The sequence below is a fragment of the Anopheles funestus genome, chromosome 3RL, assembly GCF_943734845.2.
Source record: "Anopheles funestus chromosome 3RL, idAnoFuneDA-416_04, whole genome shotgun sequence".
NCBI lineage: Eukaryota > Metazoa > Arthropoda > Insecta > Diptera > Culicidae > Anopheles > Anopheles funestus.
Window position 1 is genome coordinate 43,474,711 of NC_064599.1, and position 18,673 is coordinate 43,493,383.

At 39.6% G+C, this 18,673-nt stretch overlaps 4 protein-coding genes across 10 annotated transcripts in view; 2 read left to right on the plus strand and 2 right to left on the minus strand.

The window, feature by feature from the left end:
• The first annotated feature begins 375 nt into the window (after positions 1–375).
• Positions 376–2,132, plus strand: LOC125769215 (60S ribosomal export protein NMD3). Its single transcript, XM_049437789.1, has 2 exons — positions 376–1,333; positions 1,397–2,132. The coding sequence occupies exons 1-2, from the start codon at positions 445–447 to the stop codon at positions 2,032–2,034; spliced, it is 1,527 nt and encodes a 508-aa protein (XP_049293746.1). The 5' UTR covers positions 376–444; the 3' UTR covers positions 2,035–2,132.
• LOC125769228 (mitochondrial import receptor subunit TOM22 homolog) lies at positions 2,115–3,990 on the minus strand. Its single transcript, XM_049437811.1, has 3 exons — positions 3,600–3,990; positions 3,106–3,324; positions 2,115–3,025 (listed from the first exon to the last, which is right to left on the minus strand). Exons 1-3 carry the CDS (start codon positions 3,726–3,728, stop codon positions 2,702–2,704), a joined length of 672 nt encoding a protein of 223 aa, XP_049293768.1. The 5' UTR covers positions 3,729–3,990; the 3' UTR covers positions 2,115–2,701.
• A 96-nt stretch (positions 3,991–4,086) lies between these two features.
• Positions 4,087–4,763, plus strand: LOC125769233 (DNL-type zinc finger protein-like). Its single transcript, XM_049437817.1, has 2 exons — positions 4,087–4,319; positions 4,379–4,763. The coding sequence occupies exons 1-2, from the start codon at positions 4,190–4,192 to the stop codon at positions 4,681–4,683; spliced, it is 435 nt and encodes a 144-aa protein (XP_049293774.1). The 5' UTR covers positions 4,087–4,189; the 3' UTR covers positions 4,684–4,763.
• Positions 4,764–5,378: 615 nt separating this feature from the next.
• Positions 5,379–18,673, minus strand: part of LOC125769222 (calcium-binding protein E63-1) — a 66,345-nt gene continuing 53,050 nt past the window's right edge. For 6 of the 7 annotated variants that reach the window (XM_049437801.1, XM_049437800.1, XM_049437799.1 and 3 more), the window contains 3 exons: positions 17,460–17,616; positions 16,694–16,842; positions 12,889–13,467 (listed from right to left, as the gene is read on the minus strand). In XM_049437801.1, the coding sequence (XP_049293758.1) occupies positions 13,409–13,467; positions 16,694–16,842; positions 17,460–17,616 (365 nt within the window). In that variant the 3' untranslated portion in view covers positions 12,889–13,408. Of the gene's footprint in view, positions 12,329–12,888; positions 13,468–16,693; positions 16,843–17,459; positions 17,617–18,673 lie in introns of those variants that run through there. The other variant, XM_049437798.1, reaches the window with a different exon arrangement.

Genomic DNA, 18,673 nt, shown 5'->3' on the forward strand with positions numbered 1-18,673 from the left:
CACGCAATCATTCACAAATTCTACCAAGTTATAGCGACAACAAAATTGAACTGGGTATATTAAAGCAACGAACCTATTCGTCGATACTTTCCTTTATAATAAATTTCAGACAGTTTTACACTTCTACACTTGGCAAGGTTGTTTTCTCTCAGTTTCCCGATACATATCGGCGTGCTGTACGTAGGCATGCATCCCAGCAGATATTGTTTACAAACATTCCCACATATGTTTTTGACATAAGTCCTCTAAGCAATGGCGCCCAGCAAAATTGATAAAAATTCACCTGCTAAATAATACACCTTGGAAAAGTTCAATCTTTCAATCTGATCATTTAAATCTATGGCATGGCGTTGAACGATTTGTCAGTTATTGCTTAAATTGTTGACGTATGATCGCGCACATGTTGTGCATTTCGTACTGGGAAAGAAATAGGTGCTGTAAAACATGGAGTACATCAACAATGCTACGAATGGGGCAATTCCGTCGGCTTCCGGAGCGGTGAATAAAATCCTTTGCTGCGAATGTGGTGTGCCGATCGAACCGAACGCATCGAATATGTGCGTTCCTTGCCTTCGTTCGCACGTCGACATCACGGAAAACATTCCGAAGCAGGCGGTCATTTTCTTCTGTCGGAACTGCGAGCGCTACTTAAATCCACCGAATGAATGGGTACAGTGCAGTCTGGAATCGAAGGAACTGTTGAGCCTTTGCCTTAAGCGCTTGCAAGGTTTGCGACAAGTGAAACTGGTTGATGCGGGTTTCGTTTGGACGGAGCCTCACTCGAAGCGCATCAAGGTAAAGTTAACCGTACATGGAGAGGTGATGAGTGATGTCGTCCTGCAGCAGGTATTCGTGGTGGAGTTTACGGTGAATAACCAGATGTGTGATGATTGTCACCGAATCGAGGCGAAGGACTTCTGGCGATGTATGGTTACGGTGCGTCAGAAAGCGGTTAACAGGAAGACGCTGTTCTACCTCGAGCAAATGATACTGAAGCATAAGGCGCATGAAAACACGCTTGGCATCAAGCCAAACGCCGGTGGTTTAGATTTCTTTTACGCGACCGATGCCCACGCCAGAAAGATGGTTGATTTCTTGCAAGCAGTTCTTCCAGTAAAGGTGACCAACTCTAAAAAGCTCATTTCGCACGATATACACAGCAATTCGTACAACTACAAGTACTCGTACGCCATCGATATCGTACCGGTGTCGAAGGGTAGTTTGGTGTGTTTGAGCAAGAAATTAATGCAACAGATGGGTCACATAGCGCCGATCTGTTTGGTTTCCAAAGTGGCTAACTCGATCCACCTTATCGATCCCCAAACGGCACAGAGTAAGCGCAACCCAAAGATCGTAACGTTGTGAAAATATGTCTAAACTTATGGTTTAATTTCAGTGGCGGAAGTGCAGAATATGGCATTTTGGAAGACGCCCTTTGAAGCAATCTGCAATCCTAAACAGATGATCGAATTTGTCGTGATGGATGTGGAAATCATTCGGGAGAGCGAACGAAAAATGTTTCCAGGCCAGGGTCCAGTATCGCACCGTCACTCTTTGGCAGACGTTTGGGTGGTGAAGGCTTCCGAGCTGGGCATTAACGATAACACCATTCACATCAAGTCCCATCTGGGAAATTTGCTGAAACCGGGTGATTCGGTGCTGGGATATGATTTGCGAGAGGCAAACGTAAATAATTCCGATTTTGAGAAGCTGAATGCTGACCTTGTGCCCGATGTGTTGTTGATAAAAAAATCGTATGATAAGACGGTACGCAAGCAGACTCGCAACTGGAAGCTGAAGCACCTGAACGAAGACGTGGCGGTCGACACGGATATCGAAAACGAGTACAATGAGTTCCTAGAGGACCTGGAAGAGGATCCGGAGCTGCGGCAAAATGTGAACATTTTTAAGGACAAAAACAAACAGATACCGGTAGATACGAACGATATGGACGATCCGTCCGTACCACGGATCACGCTTGAGGAAATGTTGGACGATTTAGTGCTGGAGGATGAAGAAATGGGCGATGCTTGAGTGTGTAGGTATGGCTGATGGTAGGTGTTTACCATAAAAATTAATTTGTCATTCGATTTAAATAAATGACAATTTCAATATTGTTTCACTATACCTCACTGACTGTGTGTTTATTGGTTTGTCTGGCTTTCTTTCCTCGTAGAGCTACATTCCTTATTTAAACGAAGCGATATAATGTATGTATAATGTACTCCTGCTGTGTCGGTAGAAATGGAACACCATTCTCTACGAAATGCAACAAAATGACTTGAAACAAACCTTTTGTTTGAGATGCGAATTAACAGCACGACCAGAAGCCAGTGGCGAAATCGGGAACAAGGAAAATATGCCCATGATGCCCCATCTACTAAGATTATAAAGGAATTGCAAACATCTTAAGTAGTATTCGACTAAGAAACACATGGCTTTCCGCTTGGTTGTTTGATAAGGCCGGATGTTCTATTAGGCAACTAGCTGCTTGTTTAATTCATGCACGTGTGTGATGGGCCACGTAATCGTTGGCAAATTTTCGTTTTGCGGTTTTTTTGTGTATTAACTGGGAAAACGATATATTGCAAATCAAATCCTATGAAGATGCCAAGAAGCGAAAAGAAAAACGTAAAAAGGCGTACTCGCGGCACTAAAACACTAACACTGGTAAATTGGATGCTGCTACTGTGAATAACGTTTATCGAGCCGCTGCCATGGGTGGTAACGCCGGCATGCCACCGGGTGCACCACCACCAACGGCCGTGCCTGGTCCAAGCAGGACCTGCTTCTGTTGTGACTTTTGCATCTCCTCCATCTGGGCACGCTCAACTTCGAACACAACCGGTGCCAACAGAATCATGGAACTTGTAAAGAAAATCCATGACACATTACAGGTGAGCGAATACAGCCCCTTAACACTCCGCACGGTAAGATCCGATACGGCGCCGGAAAACTGGCGCACCGGTTCCGGAAACATCTCCGTCAAACCCCAAAGTCGTTCACCCAGGCTCTCGTCTGGTTCCTGCAATGTAAGACAAGTGTGCATGTTGTTTATTGCGCCCTTTCGTGCGTGCTAGTTTTTGTGATAACTTTGTCACTTACGTCATCGTAATCGTTTGCACTTGTGCGTGCCACTGTCTTTGTCGGTTGCGGCGGGGTGGATGCGGAAGGCCGGGAAGAGGAAGGTCCGGATGGTGGCGATGCTGCAGCTGGCGGTGCTGGGGTTGCTGATGATGATGAGGAGGATGCTGCAGCGACAGGTGCTGCCTCCGGCATAGCAGCCGGTTTCACGGGTTCGGATTGTTTGGGCTCTTCTTCAGGCTGAGTAGGCACACAAAACATACAAAAAATGGGACATGAATTAAATGATTGTTGCGCAACAAAACAGCAGCGCACTTCTGTTTCTTTGGTGGGCTAGAGTTAGGTACAATGTGATGCGAAACCAAAACAACTCTTTCTGGTGTCCTTTTCCACAACGAATACAGATTAATGCACTGGTTTTACACTAAAGCCCCGGGAATGCTATACAACATTGCTGTGCCAGAACCTACACAACGCACACAGAAGGGAATCGGCCGTGCACTAATAATACATACGGTCGAGGGTTTGCGTTCCGGTGTTTCATCCTTGCTGCCGGTGGCCGATTCCATACCGCTGTCTTTATCTGTAGAAATTTCGTCCTCTTCAATTTTTTCCACCAGCACCACCTCCGGGTCGGAATCCATTCGGACTGTGAGGCAGATGGGAGTGCAGTGAAGTGAGCTGTTTGTCTACCCGCAACTTGCACCTTTGTCACTGCTCACTGCGTTGTGGTAATTTGTTTAATTGCACAAAGTGTGTATTATGTGAAACCGGCGTACTCAAGACAGCAACACCGTACAACAATCTTTTTCTTTCTATGGTTGTAAGTTCTGGCTGAGCAAAAAACACATGCAATCTCCTCGTTTTCAATGTAGTTTGTCAGAATTGGCCGCGATCGATAACAGCACCAATGACAGATTTCGACTGTGGTGTAGCAACCTTCGACGGTCACCTGGATGCCAAAATGGAAATAGAACGCAAATGCAGGAATGTCAATGGACTGCGTGTCTTTTGACAGCAAAATAAAAACATGTTTTGTTGTGACAAAATTCAGTACGGTGCGCGGTTTTCTGGACGATAGAATCGCATTATTCCTGTAGCTTAAATGGCTCTAGCGAGGACTGCATTCAGGTTCATTTGTAGACGATGCGTACTACAGGTGGCGAAGAGTTCCGTGCCTGCAAAAGCTATCTCACAAATCTCCAGCATAGGATGTAACTCTATTTTTCGCTCATGTGAGTTTGCCAAACATTATTGCATCATCAGGATAAACCGAACATGTTTTCTCTTCTAGCGTTCTGTACAACTGTTCCAGTAGCTGATAGTGCACAACATAATCCGACAGATGAAATAGGCCGGATACAGGCGCGCAAGATGAGCCTTATATTTACATGCAAGGTGTGTAACCACCGGAACATGAAAATGATTTCCAAGCAAGCATATGAAAAAGGGGTCGTAATAGTGACGTGTGATGGTTGCAGCAACCACCATCTGATAGCGGACAATCTAAACTGGTTTACCGACTTGAACGGAAAGCGAAACATTGAAGAGATACTGGCAGAGAAGGGAGAAAAAATAACGAAAATTTTCGAAAAGTAGCTAATATACGTCGAAAACAGCCACTTCAATTATGTTTAAATTTACCAGTTTAGTAAAGTCTCTCTGACGTCATAAAATCATTGTCATTGCCAATGCCATTCTGACCTGTACAAGAAAGAATTCGTCAAAGCAAAGCAATCCGGCGTATCTTGAATGCATTGTCTAATTAAAATGATCTAATTAAAACTGCTAGCGCCATCTACGGGTCATTTAATTTACTAAATTGATCTCATAATATTAAATCAATGCTCCTAGCGTCATCTATGGGATATTCGTTGGTGATACTAGCGTCACCTACATGTCAACTATTATCACGAGCGCCACCTTGATTCAGAAGCATCATTAATTATTCTATCGTCAGCACCATATTATTTCGTGTTGCTCAAATCTGCTAGCGTCATCTATTTGTCAACTATCAGCACGATAAGTTCAGCTGCACTGACGCATATTGTGAAGGTATGCAGTTTGCACCACTTCATCCCCTATATCGCCGATGGCATAAAACGTTGGTGTCTTGGGTGGTTGAAAATCGTGTATCAAATGTTTTAAATATCATCACCACGTCATCGTAATTTTTGTTTGATGTGTGGAAATAATGAAAGTTATAATAAATGATCATACTTACATCGGAGAAATTCGGTTAAGCGTCAAAATCCATTTCTTTCTAGATAAATAATTACCACTACACAAACGTGTTTGTTTGAAAACAACTTTTACGTTTATTATTCATCTCTTATTCCATCAATCGTGCCATCGGTCACACTTTAATAACAAATGTATCCAATCGTTCTAATTCATTCCTTAGGTCTTGCTCTGCTATTCTCTCCTTTTGCTCGCTGATCACTTCACCGAGCATATGCATTGAAGCAGTACAGTATTTGTGGTAACGCATTTTTTAGTATAATGTTTTGATTTGCAGTTTTTTTAAATAGTTATCTTAATGTTAAATAAAACCCATTCAGCATACCTTCCTTTAACTAGAAGATGCCCCCAACATTGTTGCATATTTTCAACAAATTCACATCGTTATTTTCTGTCTTGAATGTTGGTTAGTTAATGTGTGTGGTTTTTTTTCTATAATTAATTTACAAGAGAAAGAATCATACAGAAACACAAAAAGTGTGTTTGGGATCTTCTCTTGTTTCGCTACTTCCATGTATATCTGCTTCATTTTGCAAATACATTTTTCTTTGGACGATGTTGTTGTCACGTCCGTTTTCCTTCCCTATTCATGGTTCATGGTAAAATTAGGGAAAACGTCATTCGCCAACGTATATAAAATATTCATTACTATATATTTTAAAATCAGTACACACTGTTGGTTTTTTTATTGTATGATTTTCTTTTGTTTGTTTATTATTAACTTTCGTTCAATCGCCCATCTTGTGGATGAATCTTCCACATTTCAAGCGTTCAACATCGGTTTTCCTTCCATCTTTAGCCACGTCCTGATATGGTGGTAAGTAAATGTTTCTCAAGCAAAACCAAAACATAAAGATGCAACCCTAACCTAAACAGCAACAAGAACACTGCTGCCTAATCATTGCCAAAATTAGTGCAATGTGTTTGTTTTGCTATCTTTCACCACCTTTTTGCTTCGTGCTTCGGCTGTTATGCACACCAAAACGCACCGAAATAAAATCACGACAATAATGTTTGCTATACGCACTGTAATTTAACATTCTGTTTGCGCTTGTGTTAAACTTCTTTGTATGCAACCTGTCTGTTGGTTGGGTTTTTGCTTTCTTCGTAGTTTACTCAAAAAGGCCACAATATATTTTTCGCTCTTGTTCTTTTTTTGCTCTTTAACATTTTGTTTGTTTGTTTGCTATGTTTTTTTTACTGCTCATGCTGTAAAATATATGCTGGCATTTTTTTTGTCTTTTGGCTTAGTTTATTTTCAATGGGGCTTTTTTGCTGAAGGACGCACTCGAGAACACTTTTTTGCTTGGACACATTTGAGTGGGTTTTGGCTTGGGATTGAAATTTTGGGTTAGCCTTGCGTCTTGATGGTGTTGGTGGATTTTAACTGTAGCTTTTGGTTGGACAGGTATATTGTGAAACGTACAGTGGAGTTCCACTAACAAGAACCTAACTAACAGCCGTAATGTGTACCAAAACAAAGAATAATAAAAGACCACGTACGGCCGTTGTTTTAAAAGATATGAAACATAATTTAAGTAAATCTACTAAGATTGCCACTTTATATTAGTTGTTGTAGGGGACATTTTTTTCCATTAAAAGCTTTAAGCGTTAAGAATCTTTAAACCGACCAGTCAAAAGCAGTTGATAACAAATTTGGTACATTATTAGATCTACCGAATAGTTTCGGTCGTATTTATAAAAATGTTCATCAAATCAGTATAAACAAATATTTGCTATAGTAGTTGAATCATTGGTGAGCTTCGTATTCAAGCTTTTGTTGCTTTGTTGAATTTAATGATTAAAAAATTTAATGGATTTAATGTTTTCGTATGATTCAATTATTCATCCAGTTTATGGCTACTTCCGTTAAGAATTAAGAGAAAAAGTGAAGTCTGTATAATACCGAGCTAACAGAGCAATTTCAGACAGTTTTTCACTAACTAAATAACAATGTTTTGCAGCAAACAGGTCTGAAAACTCACCAGGAAAGCACCGATTTCCCAGCAGGTTTATCCTGCGAGATTCACAACAGCAGTTGGGCAACATGAAGCCATTCGTTTGCTAATGCCACTTGTGTGGGCTGTGATGGTTTTGCCTAGTGTCATAATAGACAATCCGGGGTTGGTCCCACCAGATATACAGCAACAGCATGGAACCATGGATTTAAGGTTTCATAAGCACTTGTTTGGTGCTAATGGAACGAACGTTAAACTGAATTATCGGTCACAATCAGCAGCAACATGTAATAATCAAACCAAATCAAGATTGAAGTGTGACGTTGATTGCTAATTGACAGTACGAAAGCTATCTGTTGTTGATACGACAGGAACTAATCGGTAGATGTATATTCGTGGTTCAACAAAAAAAAAACACACAGCTTTCTACACACTGCGAGAAACAGGACATCTTATGTTCTGCTCTTTCGCAGTATGGCGGATCTACAGCCAGCCCCACGTTACCTCGCCGTTACTTGCACGTGTAAGAAGTAGTAGAACGTTTGACAAGGAAAAATGGTGGAACAATCCATTCGTTATCATACCTTTTACTGTTTGGTACTACAGCTAACACGATTTCCCTTAGGGTAATAGAAAGGGATTTTTGTTTTGTTTTAGTTTCGTTTATATGGAACCCTACAGCCATTAGTTAGTATGTAAAATGTGTTTTCTTAGACATTATTAGTTCCACAATAGGATGCTTATTTGAATGCTGTCGCATGTGTGACAATGTGTGCAGCTAGTGCTTACGCTTCTAGTGAAAAAAAAGCTTCATGTTTCACGCACATCTAGACGTACAATATAAGCCGAAACGGAAGAATTAGTAACGTTCAGTAACGACGTAAGCCCACGAGGGTAAGCATAGAGTAGTGTAACAGGTTTAACATTTTATCACGCACGCCTCTTATTTAGCCCACACTGGTGCACAGTTATCATTAGTTGCTAAACTACCGATAAACTACAATGCTTTACGTTTTGCGCACACAGCTTGCGTTCTGCTGTGCATGCATACAGATCAGAGCAAGACTTAAAAAAGTACCTCCAAAAATAGCTAATTTTGCTTCGTTTATCGTTTCAATTCGGTGGCAATTTATATCGCCTTGTGTGTGTTTTTTTACATAATTTTCGACTGCTGACTGGTTTTGTGTCACCGGTGCTACCGGTTTGTTTAAAATACACCGCAAACATATTAGTGTGTGTGTTTTTTAAATATTTTTTTAGTACAACGGCATCGTTTGCATAAAAAAAATTATGATTCGGTGTGATCATCTGAGGAAGGAAATGTAAGGAAATCGTGGAAAAAAATACACAACAACAAATCGTACTCCTATCGAATGTCCCCAAAACAACAAAAACAAAATAGAAGGGAGAATTCGGAGGAGACAACAACAAAAAAGAAAAAAACGAAGCGCATCTCTCGGCTTGCTGATGGTTTTAAACGTTGGTGTTTAACTTTGAAGACCGTTTTTCTTTAGCTTATTAGCCTACCGTTTATGTGGGCTGTTACTTACATTCGCAAACACACACACACACAAATACACATACACACACACACGACAAACATGTGCCGTTTAGCTACTTAGGGTCGGGAATGGAGTGTTTTTCGAAACTGATCGTTCTTCGTGAATACGCACTCATTCTTCACACTTGAGGTTGGTACCAATTGGGGTCGAAGGAACAGCATTAGCTGAAGGTAAAAAAAGCATTCAAGTTTTTGGGTTTAGTGGGTTTGGACTTTAGTGGGAAGCTTTAGCGCACCAGGGCCGTGTCATTTGGGAGTCATCCTCCACGTATTTTTCAGCCAGCCATCCGAAATAATGAGATTGGCTGCAAGGAGGAGGAATGGAATGGAACGAAAAACAAAACAAAAAAAGACAAAAAGGGCAAATTAGCTTTCGGATGGTAATCATCGTGTTTTATTTTACACCTGCCGTTTTTTTTCAAATACTTGGCGGGCTTCCGAAAAATGGCAAAGCCGCCACATGTCAAAAATATGTCGCTTGTTCTAAAAATGTTCTAAAAATCCAACACCCCGTGGTCTCGTGTATGCATTAACAACATGGTTTTCTTCAATATTTCTCCCTTTTAATATTTACAATTTAGTTTTATTGTGCAACGTTACATTTCATTCGGCGGCAAACAGTTATGGCATCTTGTTTGGAAAAAAGGCTGCTCAAAATAAAGCAAAAAAAAAACGAACAAAAAGACACACACACACGCCTGTTACAGTACTGGGGTGCGATTTCATGTTTCGCACTTGGTGTAAAAATCAGTCACACGACTTTTATTATGCTCTTTGTGTCCGTTTTGCTATTCTTCCACTAATGCCTTCAATTCCCTTTTTTTTGACCCTCTTTTGATCTCAATCATTTTCGGCGTTCTGTTTCTTCCCCGTGTTCCCCCAACATAATACCAGTAAGTTTTTGGGGGATTTTTTTTGTCTTTCTTTAAAAGCAAGACAAACATCCCTGCTTTGCGATACACACATGCTGTAACAAATGTGTTAAATTATGGCGATGCACTTTTAATAATTATTACTACTTATGTGTGCAAACGGACTTTTAGCACATCCACATAGCCACATGGGTGGTTGATTAAATTTTGTTTAACAATAAGTAACAACAACTGCATAACGATTAGAGCATATATTGTTGCCTGTTGTTGACTTTATGCAATGCGTTTTTGGGGTTGCCAAACCCCCTTTTGGCGCACTGTTGTGTCCTTAGCAGCAATGTGCAGCAAACACATTTAGGCATTTGCTGGGGCGTCACATATGCCCTTTTGTTTACAGCGGTAGTATTAAGTGTTTAATTTTTATTGTTAGAAAATGTAAACGATCGTTCATCAACAACCGTTCATTACGAATGGCTTCATATGTGCAGCAAAACGAAACGAACAATTATCGGTGTGAAAGTCAGTTAGGAAAGCTGCACATCTTCTCATATTGTGTCCCTTAATGTCTAGGTGTTGTCTTGATTAGATTGATTGAGATTAGTATATGAACGGGTAAAACAAACAGGCTACAAAACCGAAACATAATTGTGCGTATTGGTTTGTTATTTTCTACACAACGATACGTTTCTGTGTTTCCACATGTATATGTAGCCCCAGCTAAGGATGTGTCTTACATTTGTATGGATAATATAATCGTAATACAATTGTATATAGGGCAGTGTGCCCCTGAAAACAAATTCCTTCCTTCCATTCTTAACATTAACAGTGTATAAGCTTTAATTGTACTAAAATAATCCACTATACGCTGATAACAGACACAATCGCACACACTCACACACATATAAAATAAAATAGGGAAAATCAACGCAGAACAAAAAAAGGAAAGAACTAAAACCACGACTCATCCGATCCGAGAGTCCATTTTCTATTCACAAAGCGGGTTGTGACCCCTGTCTCGATTCAGCGCAACAGCTGAATCAATGTTTCGTAGCGTTAAACGTAGATGCTTTTCCCACCTTTTATTTTTGGATTTGTGTTTTTGGTTGTTAAACCATTAGTTTTGCATAGTTTTGGTTTTTCACTTTACTTACATTCTTACAATATATAAGTTACATCATGCTCCTTTCGAACGCCACATTCATCACACATTCATACCCGAGCAGGAACTCATCGCTAAATCACCGCACCATCAATTCCTGTACCGAATGTTTGGCTCATTCAAAAAAATGTCCCTAAAGCTCCTCACAAAAAACACGTACAAGCGCTACACCTCTTGCCGGTTACATCGCTTACATACTAATTTAGGTTTGTTCTTTTCTTTACTTGTTTTGGTTATGCTTCTGTTCTATCTCCAAACTATAACCCAAGCATATCCCTTTCTTTGTCGGGTGATATTTGTTCCGTGTTTAGCGTTTAGAGCGAAGCAATGCAATATTTAAATGTTGGATAGAAGGATTATTTTGAAAACACGGTATAAGCATGAGAGTGTACATGGATAATTACAACATTACTTTTTGGGGGGAAGGGGGGAGAGGATTATTGATATCGATAGCCAGCAGATGTTAGGATGTACTATATCATCCACATATACTCTCGCATCCTTCATGTGTGTTACCAGAGCACAGATTTTTAATTTATTTATTATACATCTGCTTTAGAATTTATATTTATATATGTATAAATATGTATAATATATTTTGTGTAAATTTCTCCTTCTACGTTTAAAGACAACAATCAAACAAACTCATATTTGCGTGAAAATTAAAACGCAAAACCCATTGCTATATTCGAGCGTTAAAAAAAAGGATTTTCATGTTTTTGCAGCAGCAGACGTTAATTAACAATGAGATTAAATTTTATATATGCATTTGTTTTTTGTTTGTTTGTTGTTGTTGTTCTCCACTCTTTTCTTCTTTACATATCGCTTGCCAACTAGGTTTGTCTTTTACTGATGGCAAATAGTAATTCCCTAAACGGTGAAATTACTTCTTGTAAAGAAAAACTTTTGCTTCTAACACGTTTTTGTATGCTTTTGCATGATGACGATTTTTTTTACTTTGCTGTAAAAACGTAAATTTTGAACGAATCACATTAAAGTTTAACAAAACGAAACATATCTTACATGTTTAGCAAATCAGGCTTATACTTTTCTGCCTTTTCTCAATTCGATTTATGAGATAAATGAAAATAAATGAGATGAATTTAGACTTAAAAACACACACACAATGAACAATTTTAATCCGTCTTGAAGAGGATGGTAATATCATTTTGTAAGGAGAACATATTTCGGTGAAAAACTTTGTCACCTCAAAACGTTGGATACTAAAAGCACAAATCGTAGATTTGGATACAATGTCCAATTAAAAAGTTAAAGCATTTTTGGTAAATATTTACGATCAGTTGTTAGTTGGGTTGAAATGGCGGACAGGACCGTTGCTTGTAGAACATTGTGCTGATTGGATGGTTTGGGTTGTGGATTTTATTTTCCGATGACGATTGAAGGAATCCTACATCCTGTGCACAGCCATTTTACAGCAGCAACCGGGCAAATTCTGCGGGTGGAAAACGAAGCAATTTAATTCCCATACAGGGCAGAGCAAAAAAGTGAAAAAAATTAATGAAAATAAAATAAAAGAAAACATTATTATTACTATTTGACTGAGCGACGAAAAACACACGCTAGTGTGTTGGAAAAGGTTGACGTGGAAATTACCATACATAGTAAGAGGAATTGCTGGGAATGAAGGCGGGTAAAGGTGGGTGGGAAGTCAATTTTCGTTCTCATTTTGGGATGATTTAATCGAAAAATGAAACATATCCGTCGGGCAAACGGCAGCACAGACACACAGTCCCGTTTCGTGGATTCGCGTAATAATGTGGTTGGAAGTTGAAGTGACTATTTATTTGTTGATCACTCGAAACAAACAACTGCCACGAGGGACGAGAAATCCATTTTTGGCAATCCCAGGAAATCATCATGGTTCGACTTCAAGGATGACAATTAACAAGATACCTGCGTGTACTTAACGAAGCCTTTTTTTCAACAGAATTCGGTTGCAAATAAACAAAGAGAAAGAGAGAGAGAGAGAATCTCTACCAAGGAATGCCGATCTGTTTTTGTAGGTTTTAATTTACTCTCATTTTATTAGGTCACAAAGTACAGCTAATGATTTCCTGTTTCGTTTAATTGTTGTATGATCTCGTTTCTCTACAATCTAGTCACAAAAGTTTCATGCTTCTACCGGGTTGCGTAGGAAGCAAACGGATCTATCTATCCAGAGAACATTAATACTTCGAATTAATATACACTATCAATCGTAACGCGCGTGTTGTGTAATATTTGCTTAAGTAACAGCACTAAGTGCTCTAAAAGAAATGTACATCCTAATTTATCAGTATACGAATGAACGCCGTGATACATGTGCGTATGTGTGATGCCCGTAAGAGGGTCGTCCATATTTGCGACCCACTGCAGGTTTCTATATTTGTTTTTTTTTATGCTCGTTGAAGATCACTTCGATCACCTCAGCAGGATCACTTCGCGCACAGTTCACTGCACGCAATACGCACTACCATACACACACACACCCATACACATTCAAGGGTTGACGAGAAGTCGGTCCCAATTTGCCTTACTTCTTCGGAGGTTGCACCAGCGCATCGAAATTGTTAAGGAAAAAGTTTTGAAAGTCTGCAAAAAGAAAATAAGAACAGTTCGTTCGGAGGCTTTAATAGTGTTCGCACGTTTTTGCTAATTTAAAGCACCCCGCAACGGGAAACTGACAGGAAATATACAGACATACAATGGCATGAATGTTTGCTGCGTTAGGCGTGAGAATGCATTATCAGCAGTACACACGCAGTAATGAAAACACTTTTCTTTTTGATGAAACACATCAGCGAGCACCATAACCAAAATAAAAAAAAAACTAAACCTCACGCCAAACACTATGAGCTGAGCAGAAAATGAAACATTTACCACACAAAAAAAATGTGGATTGTGCAAGTTTAAAAAAACAAACGATTTTATCAAGATGCAGCATCACGAGCGAATGCAGTTGACGAGGTCAACGTTTTTAAATGCATTTCTATTTGACAAACACACGCACACACACACACACACATACACACAAGTACACGCGAACACACGGTTATATACAAAATAAAGATTATTTCATATGCTGGTACTTTTTTTGGGCCTTAATACAACATGCAATGTGCAATTTGCATGTAAATACCGCGCCGGTGCAGTTAAGTTAACAGACTATTTCTATCTTTTTACATCACTTAATAGCATTGGTTGAATCATTTTGACAAACCGTATTCTAGTAATACGGCGAAGACGGTTCAAAAAGATATTTATTATACAAGTAGTCTTTACTCCTGATTGTGGTTATTGTTCCATGGAAGTCTATGACAGTGGCATAAATGAATAACTACCAATTTTACCGAGTTTTGAGTTGCTAATGATCATACACAATGTTTAGTATTTTATTTTAATTTTCACCCTATAGCTTGTCTTGTCTAGAGTTCTGTTATAACTGTAAAAATCAAAAAGCTCAAACTAACAGTAATTTTGAAAAAAAACATACAGTATATGGTACCTAGTATAAACCGTTGTTAAACTACAGAATTTTGCTTCGTTCAAAGCTTCTGTTACAGTGATCTTGATAGTAAAAAAAGTATTTCAAAAATATAAGCTCGTTTGTATGATCACGATAACTTTACCCAAACGTTCGAATTGCTCATGCAATGAAAATTTTGAATGTTTTTATTTTAGAAACACACAGTTCTTCCGCGTGTCAAATAGAAAGCCAAAACTTTTGAGTTACACGATTCCGGCAATTGATTTGGAAAATATTTTGTTTCATTTTACAATAGAGAAATATTTATTCGTAAGATATTTAAACTAACTCTTTCTCTCTCTTTTTGGCTTTAACGACCTTACAGGTCACGCCGGCCATTTCTGGCTTACTAGACTTATTTTTACCACGCAGTCGTATAGTCAGTCCTTGCTACGGGAGGACGGTCCGGATGGGATTTGAACCCGGTCCCGGCGTGGCACCACCGGGTCGCCTCATTTAAACTAACTATTGTTTATATAAATCGTTCATATAAATTTCACTTGAAATAAAAATTTATTTATCATATATGTTTGTTTGCAGACAGTAAAGATGAAAATTCCTTACGATATGACTATCGGTAAGTGTTTTTTAATCAATATAAATTCTGTTGCAAAAAAGATGATCTTTGAAAAGACAGCAATAACATCATCTTCAAGATCTTTAAGTTGGGGAATACTTTAGAATAGAATAGAATTCAACAACAAAAAACCGAAACTGTGGTTAAGCGCCAGCAAACGCTTTTACCACAAAATATTTCATTGCGCGGTTTCATCTACTTTAGATATAAATCGTTTCGCTGCAACTTCCACTGATACCAACCCAACCACGTTTAACAGCTGCGCACCACACATCGGTTCGCTGCGTTGTTCGCTTTAATGGTTTAATTGGACGCCTATTAATTTTAGTGCACAATAAACTTCACACCCTTTGCAAGACCCTTTACAAGCCTCCAAAAAGTGCCCTTTGTGGCTTATGGTGTGGAACGGAGCCTTAGCCAAACCCGCCAAACTGTGGTTATGGTCGAAGACGGACGACCGGAGCGAAATGTACTAAAGTGGTAACAGTACTAGGATTGTCATGCCGTTGGGTTTAATTAAATTAACACCATCTCTCGCATTATCGATGGCCATCGATGGCAGGAAGTGGACAGGCCGGAGCGGTGTAGGTGACGCAAGATTATTGTGTCCTTTGAAGGGTGTAAGAAGAACGAACCGACGCACGGTTACCATTTCCAACAGGCAGGCTCAAGGCCAAGGTAGATAATGCGCTTGGGAAGTGGTTCGAGTTTGAGGCGAGAAGAAGAGAGAAGCATTTGGTGGTGGAACGTGTTAACCGCAAGCATATAATCCACCCGTAACCACGTGTCTCCGTCGGTGAGGAAGTTTCGGGGTTGAAAGTCCAACTGATTTAGTGACCGTAGCTGCTGTTGTTCGATAATGAACACATTAAGCGAACGGTGTTTTGCAATTTACGGCCGGAAAAGTGACTCAACTCGAATTCCAAACTGCCGGATAATGGTGGAAGCAGCGATAGACATCACTGACGGCGATCGGATGCGGTTTACTACTGGCCATCAACAGTAACGAGTCTGTTTGGCAGAACGGTAGAAACGACTCGCCAATCAAATCAGTGCTTGTAGTGTAGCGAAATAAAGATACTGGCTGCATGCAAGTTCCGAATGGCCGAAACGAAATGCGAGTAAGCGAAAACCATTACATTTATTTGACATTTGAAAAATACTGATCATTATCGTCGGTTGAAGCATTACCTCGCACAGAAAGTGTTTGGAATTTTCATCGAAATTTTTTGAAGTTTTTTTATGCAGATCTTTTTTAGTTATTTACACGCTAAATCTCATTCACTTGCATGGAAAAAATACCCCAAAAGTACATACATACATTATTTAATTATAAACATAAAATCAAATATATTTATCGTTGGATGATATGATATGTATTTGTTGAATTTTCTATCCTAAAAAAGACGTAAACCCATATGCACTCCACAAATGAAACCTGCCCATGCACTTGACAATAACAATGCGCATATAAAGTGACGGGGTTGAAATGAGTATGATTGTAGCTTTTCATAGATGCTTTCATTTAATACACCATTCCCCAAATAGACTATGGACATGGAAAGGATTCAGGATTCGATTGGTGGGAAACGTACAGATGGGAAAGCTCCGTACGGTGCAAGTATGCTCTCAGCAAGGCGGCAATGGCAAAGTACAAATGATGTTGAATTATGAAATGGCACTTGATTTGCCTCTGGTACACAATGGACACTTACCTTCGTAGTTGATTCGGCCGTCCTTGTCGGCGTCGGCAAGCTCCAGCATTTCGTTCAGCTGATACTCGGTCACATTCTCGCCGATCATATCCATGGCGGATTTTAGCTCGTCTCGCGTAATGTACCCATTACCATCACGATCGAATACTCTGCATAAAACAAAACAAAAAACAACACAAAACAAAAACATTCAAGTGCACTGAATCACATTCGGTTGGAGTTTTACTGAGAGGTGCTTAGTTTTGGTTCTTTTCGAGCACTTTTGATGCACTTCGACTATATTGAATCGTCAAAGAAAGGCAACTAAGTATTTTTAATTATTTCCCTAGATATTTTCTGTATTTCACAGTGATTGGTCGATTTGAAATTTTAATGCTTTGATGATCATGGTTTAGTAAAAGTTTTTTTCAATCTTGAAAAAAGCATTACAATACATAATTGTATAAAAATCCTCATATCCAATCCAACAAGTACATGTATTGTATAGAACAATTAAATAATATGTCAGCAATTAAATAATCTTTCTTTAATTTTACCCTCACATGTAATTGTGCTTAATTTATGATATCAATCCATAGTAAGAAATACTATTGACTTTTACGCCATGAAGTAAACGTTTTGTACGACACTTTATCAAGCTTCTCTACGCGCAAATTCTCTTTCTGCTTGGCTTAGCACGTAAGCCGCTTTTGGGCAGCCAAAGGACTGCCCACCGGTCCCAAAAAACCAAAAGCAAACAGGGTGCCACGGTATTCATCCCACTCACCGGAACGCTGCCACTAGATCCTGCGTTAGATCGTCGTCGGCGGACTGGGCGGGATTGTTGCTACTGCTACTGCTGCTACTGGTGTTGCTGTCGTCTTTTAGGGCCTGTATTCTCGCCACCCACTGCAGGAACTCTGTTTCGTCTATCAGCCCGCTGCCTGTACGCAGGAAGGAATGCAAGAAAGGGAGAGAGAAAAAAAGAGAGAAACCCGGCATGAGAAATGGCATTAAAATGTAAAGTAAAGCAAGGCGAACGACGAGTAGATTAGCTGGGATTGAAGTTGAAAATTGTTTGTGTAGCTTTTTTTGTGTTTTGTGCTACCATCAGTTTGCTGTGTAATGGTGGCGTGCAAGTTCGGCTTTCTTTCGACCTGCATACATTAACGATCCACCGACACCAGAACACCGATAGAGGGTACCGAGAAAAATGAAAAAATGGCAATAACAAAAACGACCCCATAATAATATAACCCTCCGAGCGAATTGGGCTTTGCTTCATTAGACAAAATTTTCCTTTTGAAGTTAAAGTACCAGAGCTTTGGTTCGCTAGCCGGAGCTTTTCGTAACGGTGAAGGTTGACGCCTTTTTTTCTTCGCCTACCGCGTGTGTTTATGCTTGGGGTAAGGCGTCCATTTTTTAAACTCTAATGATGATGAGCAAAAGAAAAAGAAAGTTTAGTAAAGATTGTTGCCGAACTTAGGGAAATTGTCCGCATCTTAGTACCATGGATATTAAAATTAAAATTATTGCTGCGTTAGTAAAAAAATGGAAGTTATCTCGTTAACAGCAGAAGACAAAAAAGCGTCCTTGTGAGTTAACCGGCATCGAACAAATGGCAGTTGGATAATTTCTAAACTTTTACCAAAAGAGTAACTTCGTCAACCCATCATGCTGCCGTTGGGTAATGAAATCCTGATGCTTGACAGTTTTGTTTTTGGTGAGATTATTTTTTTATAAACTCGAAGCAATTCTTACCGACGTCTACACATTAGTGGTTGCAAATGCTTAATGCCCGTCCCTCGATAGCCTCGGGATAATAAAAATGCGCTTACCACTGATAGCGTGTCGGGTAATTAAAACGACAATTTCATCAAACAGTTCACTCGAACGCAAACCGCGAAACTGCGCCATTATGATTCAACCCCCTCCCCCCGTTTCTTGTTGGTGGTAGTGGTCTGGTCTGGGGTGTAGACTGGTTCGACTGGTGGACAAAGT

What these genes read in the sequence shown, in the direction of transcription:
- LOC125769215 (XM_049437789.1), top strand. Translation starts at nt 445, where the DNA reads ATGGAGTACATCAACAATGCTACGAATGGGGCAATTCCGTCGGCTTCC. An exon ending in CGATCCCCAAACGGCACAGA is followed by an intron (nt 1,334 to 1,396) that starts GTAAGCGCAACC and finishes GTTTAATTTCAG; the next exon opens with TGGCGGAAGTGCAGAATATG.
- LOC125769228 (XM_049437811.1), bottom strand. Translation starts at nt 3,728, where the DNA reads ATGGATTCCGACCCGGAGGTGGTGCTGGTGGAAAAAATTGAAGAGGAC. An exon ending in CGGAACGCAAACCCTCGACC is followed by an intron (nt 3,325 to 3,599) that starts GTATGTATTATT and finishes GTGCCTACTCAG; the next exon opens with CCTGAAGAAGAGCCCAAACA. An exon ending in GTGCAAACGATTACGATGAC is followed by an intron (nt 3,026 to 3,105) that starts GTAAGTGACAAA and finishes CTTACATTGCAG; the next exon opens with GAACCAGACGAGAGCCTGGG.
- LOC125769233 (XM_049437817.1), top strand. Translation starts at nt 4,190, where the DNA reads ATGGCTCTAGCGAGGACTGCATTCAGGTTCATTTGTAGACGATGCGTA. An exon ending in TAACTCTATTTTTCGCTCAT is followed by an intron (nt 4,320 to 4,378) that starts GTGAGTTTGCCA and finishes TTTCTCTTCTAG; the next exon opens with CGTTCTGTACAACTGTTCCA.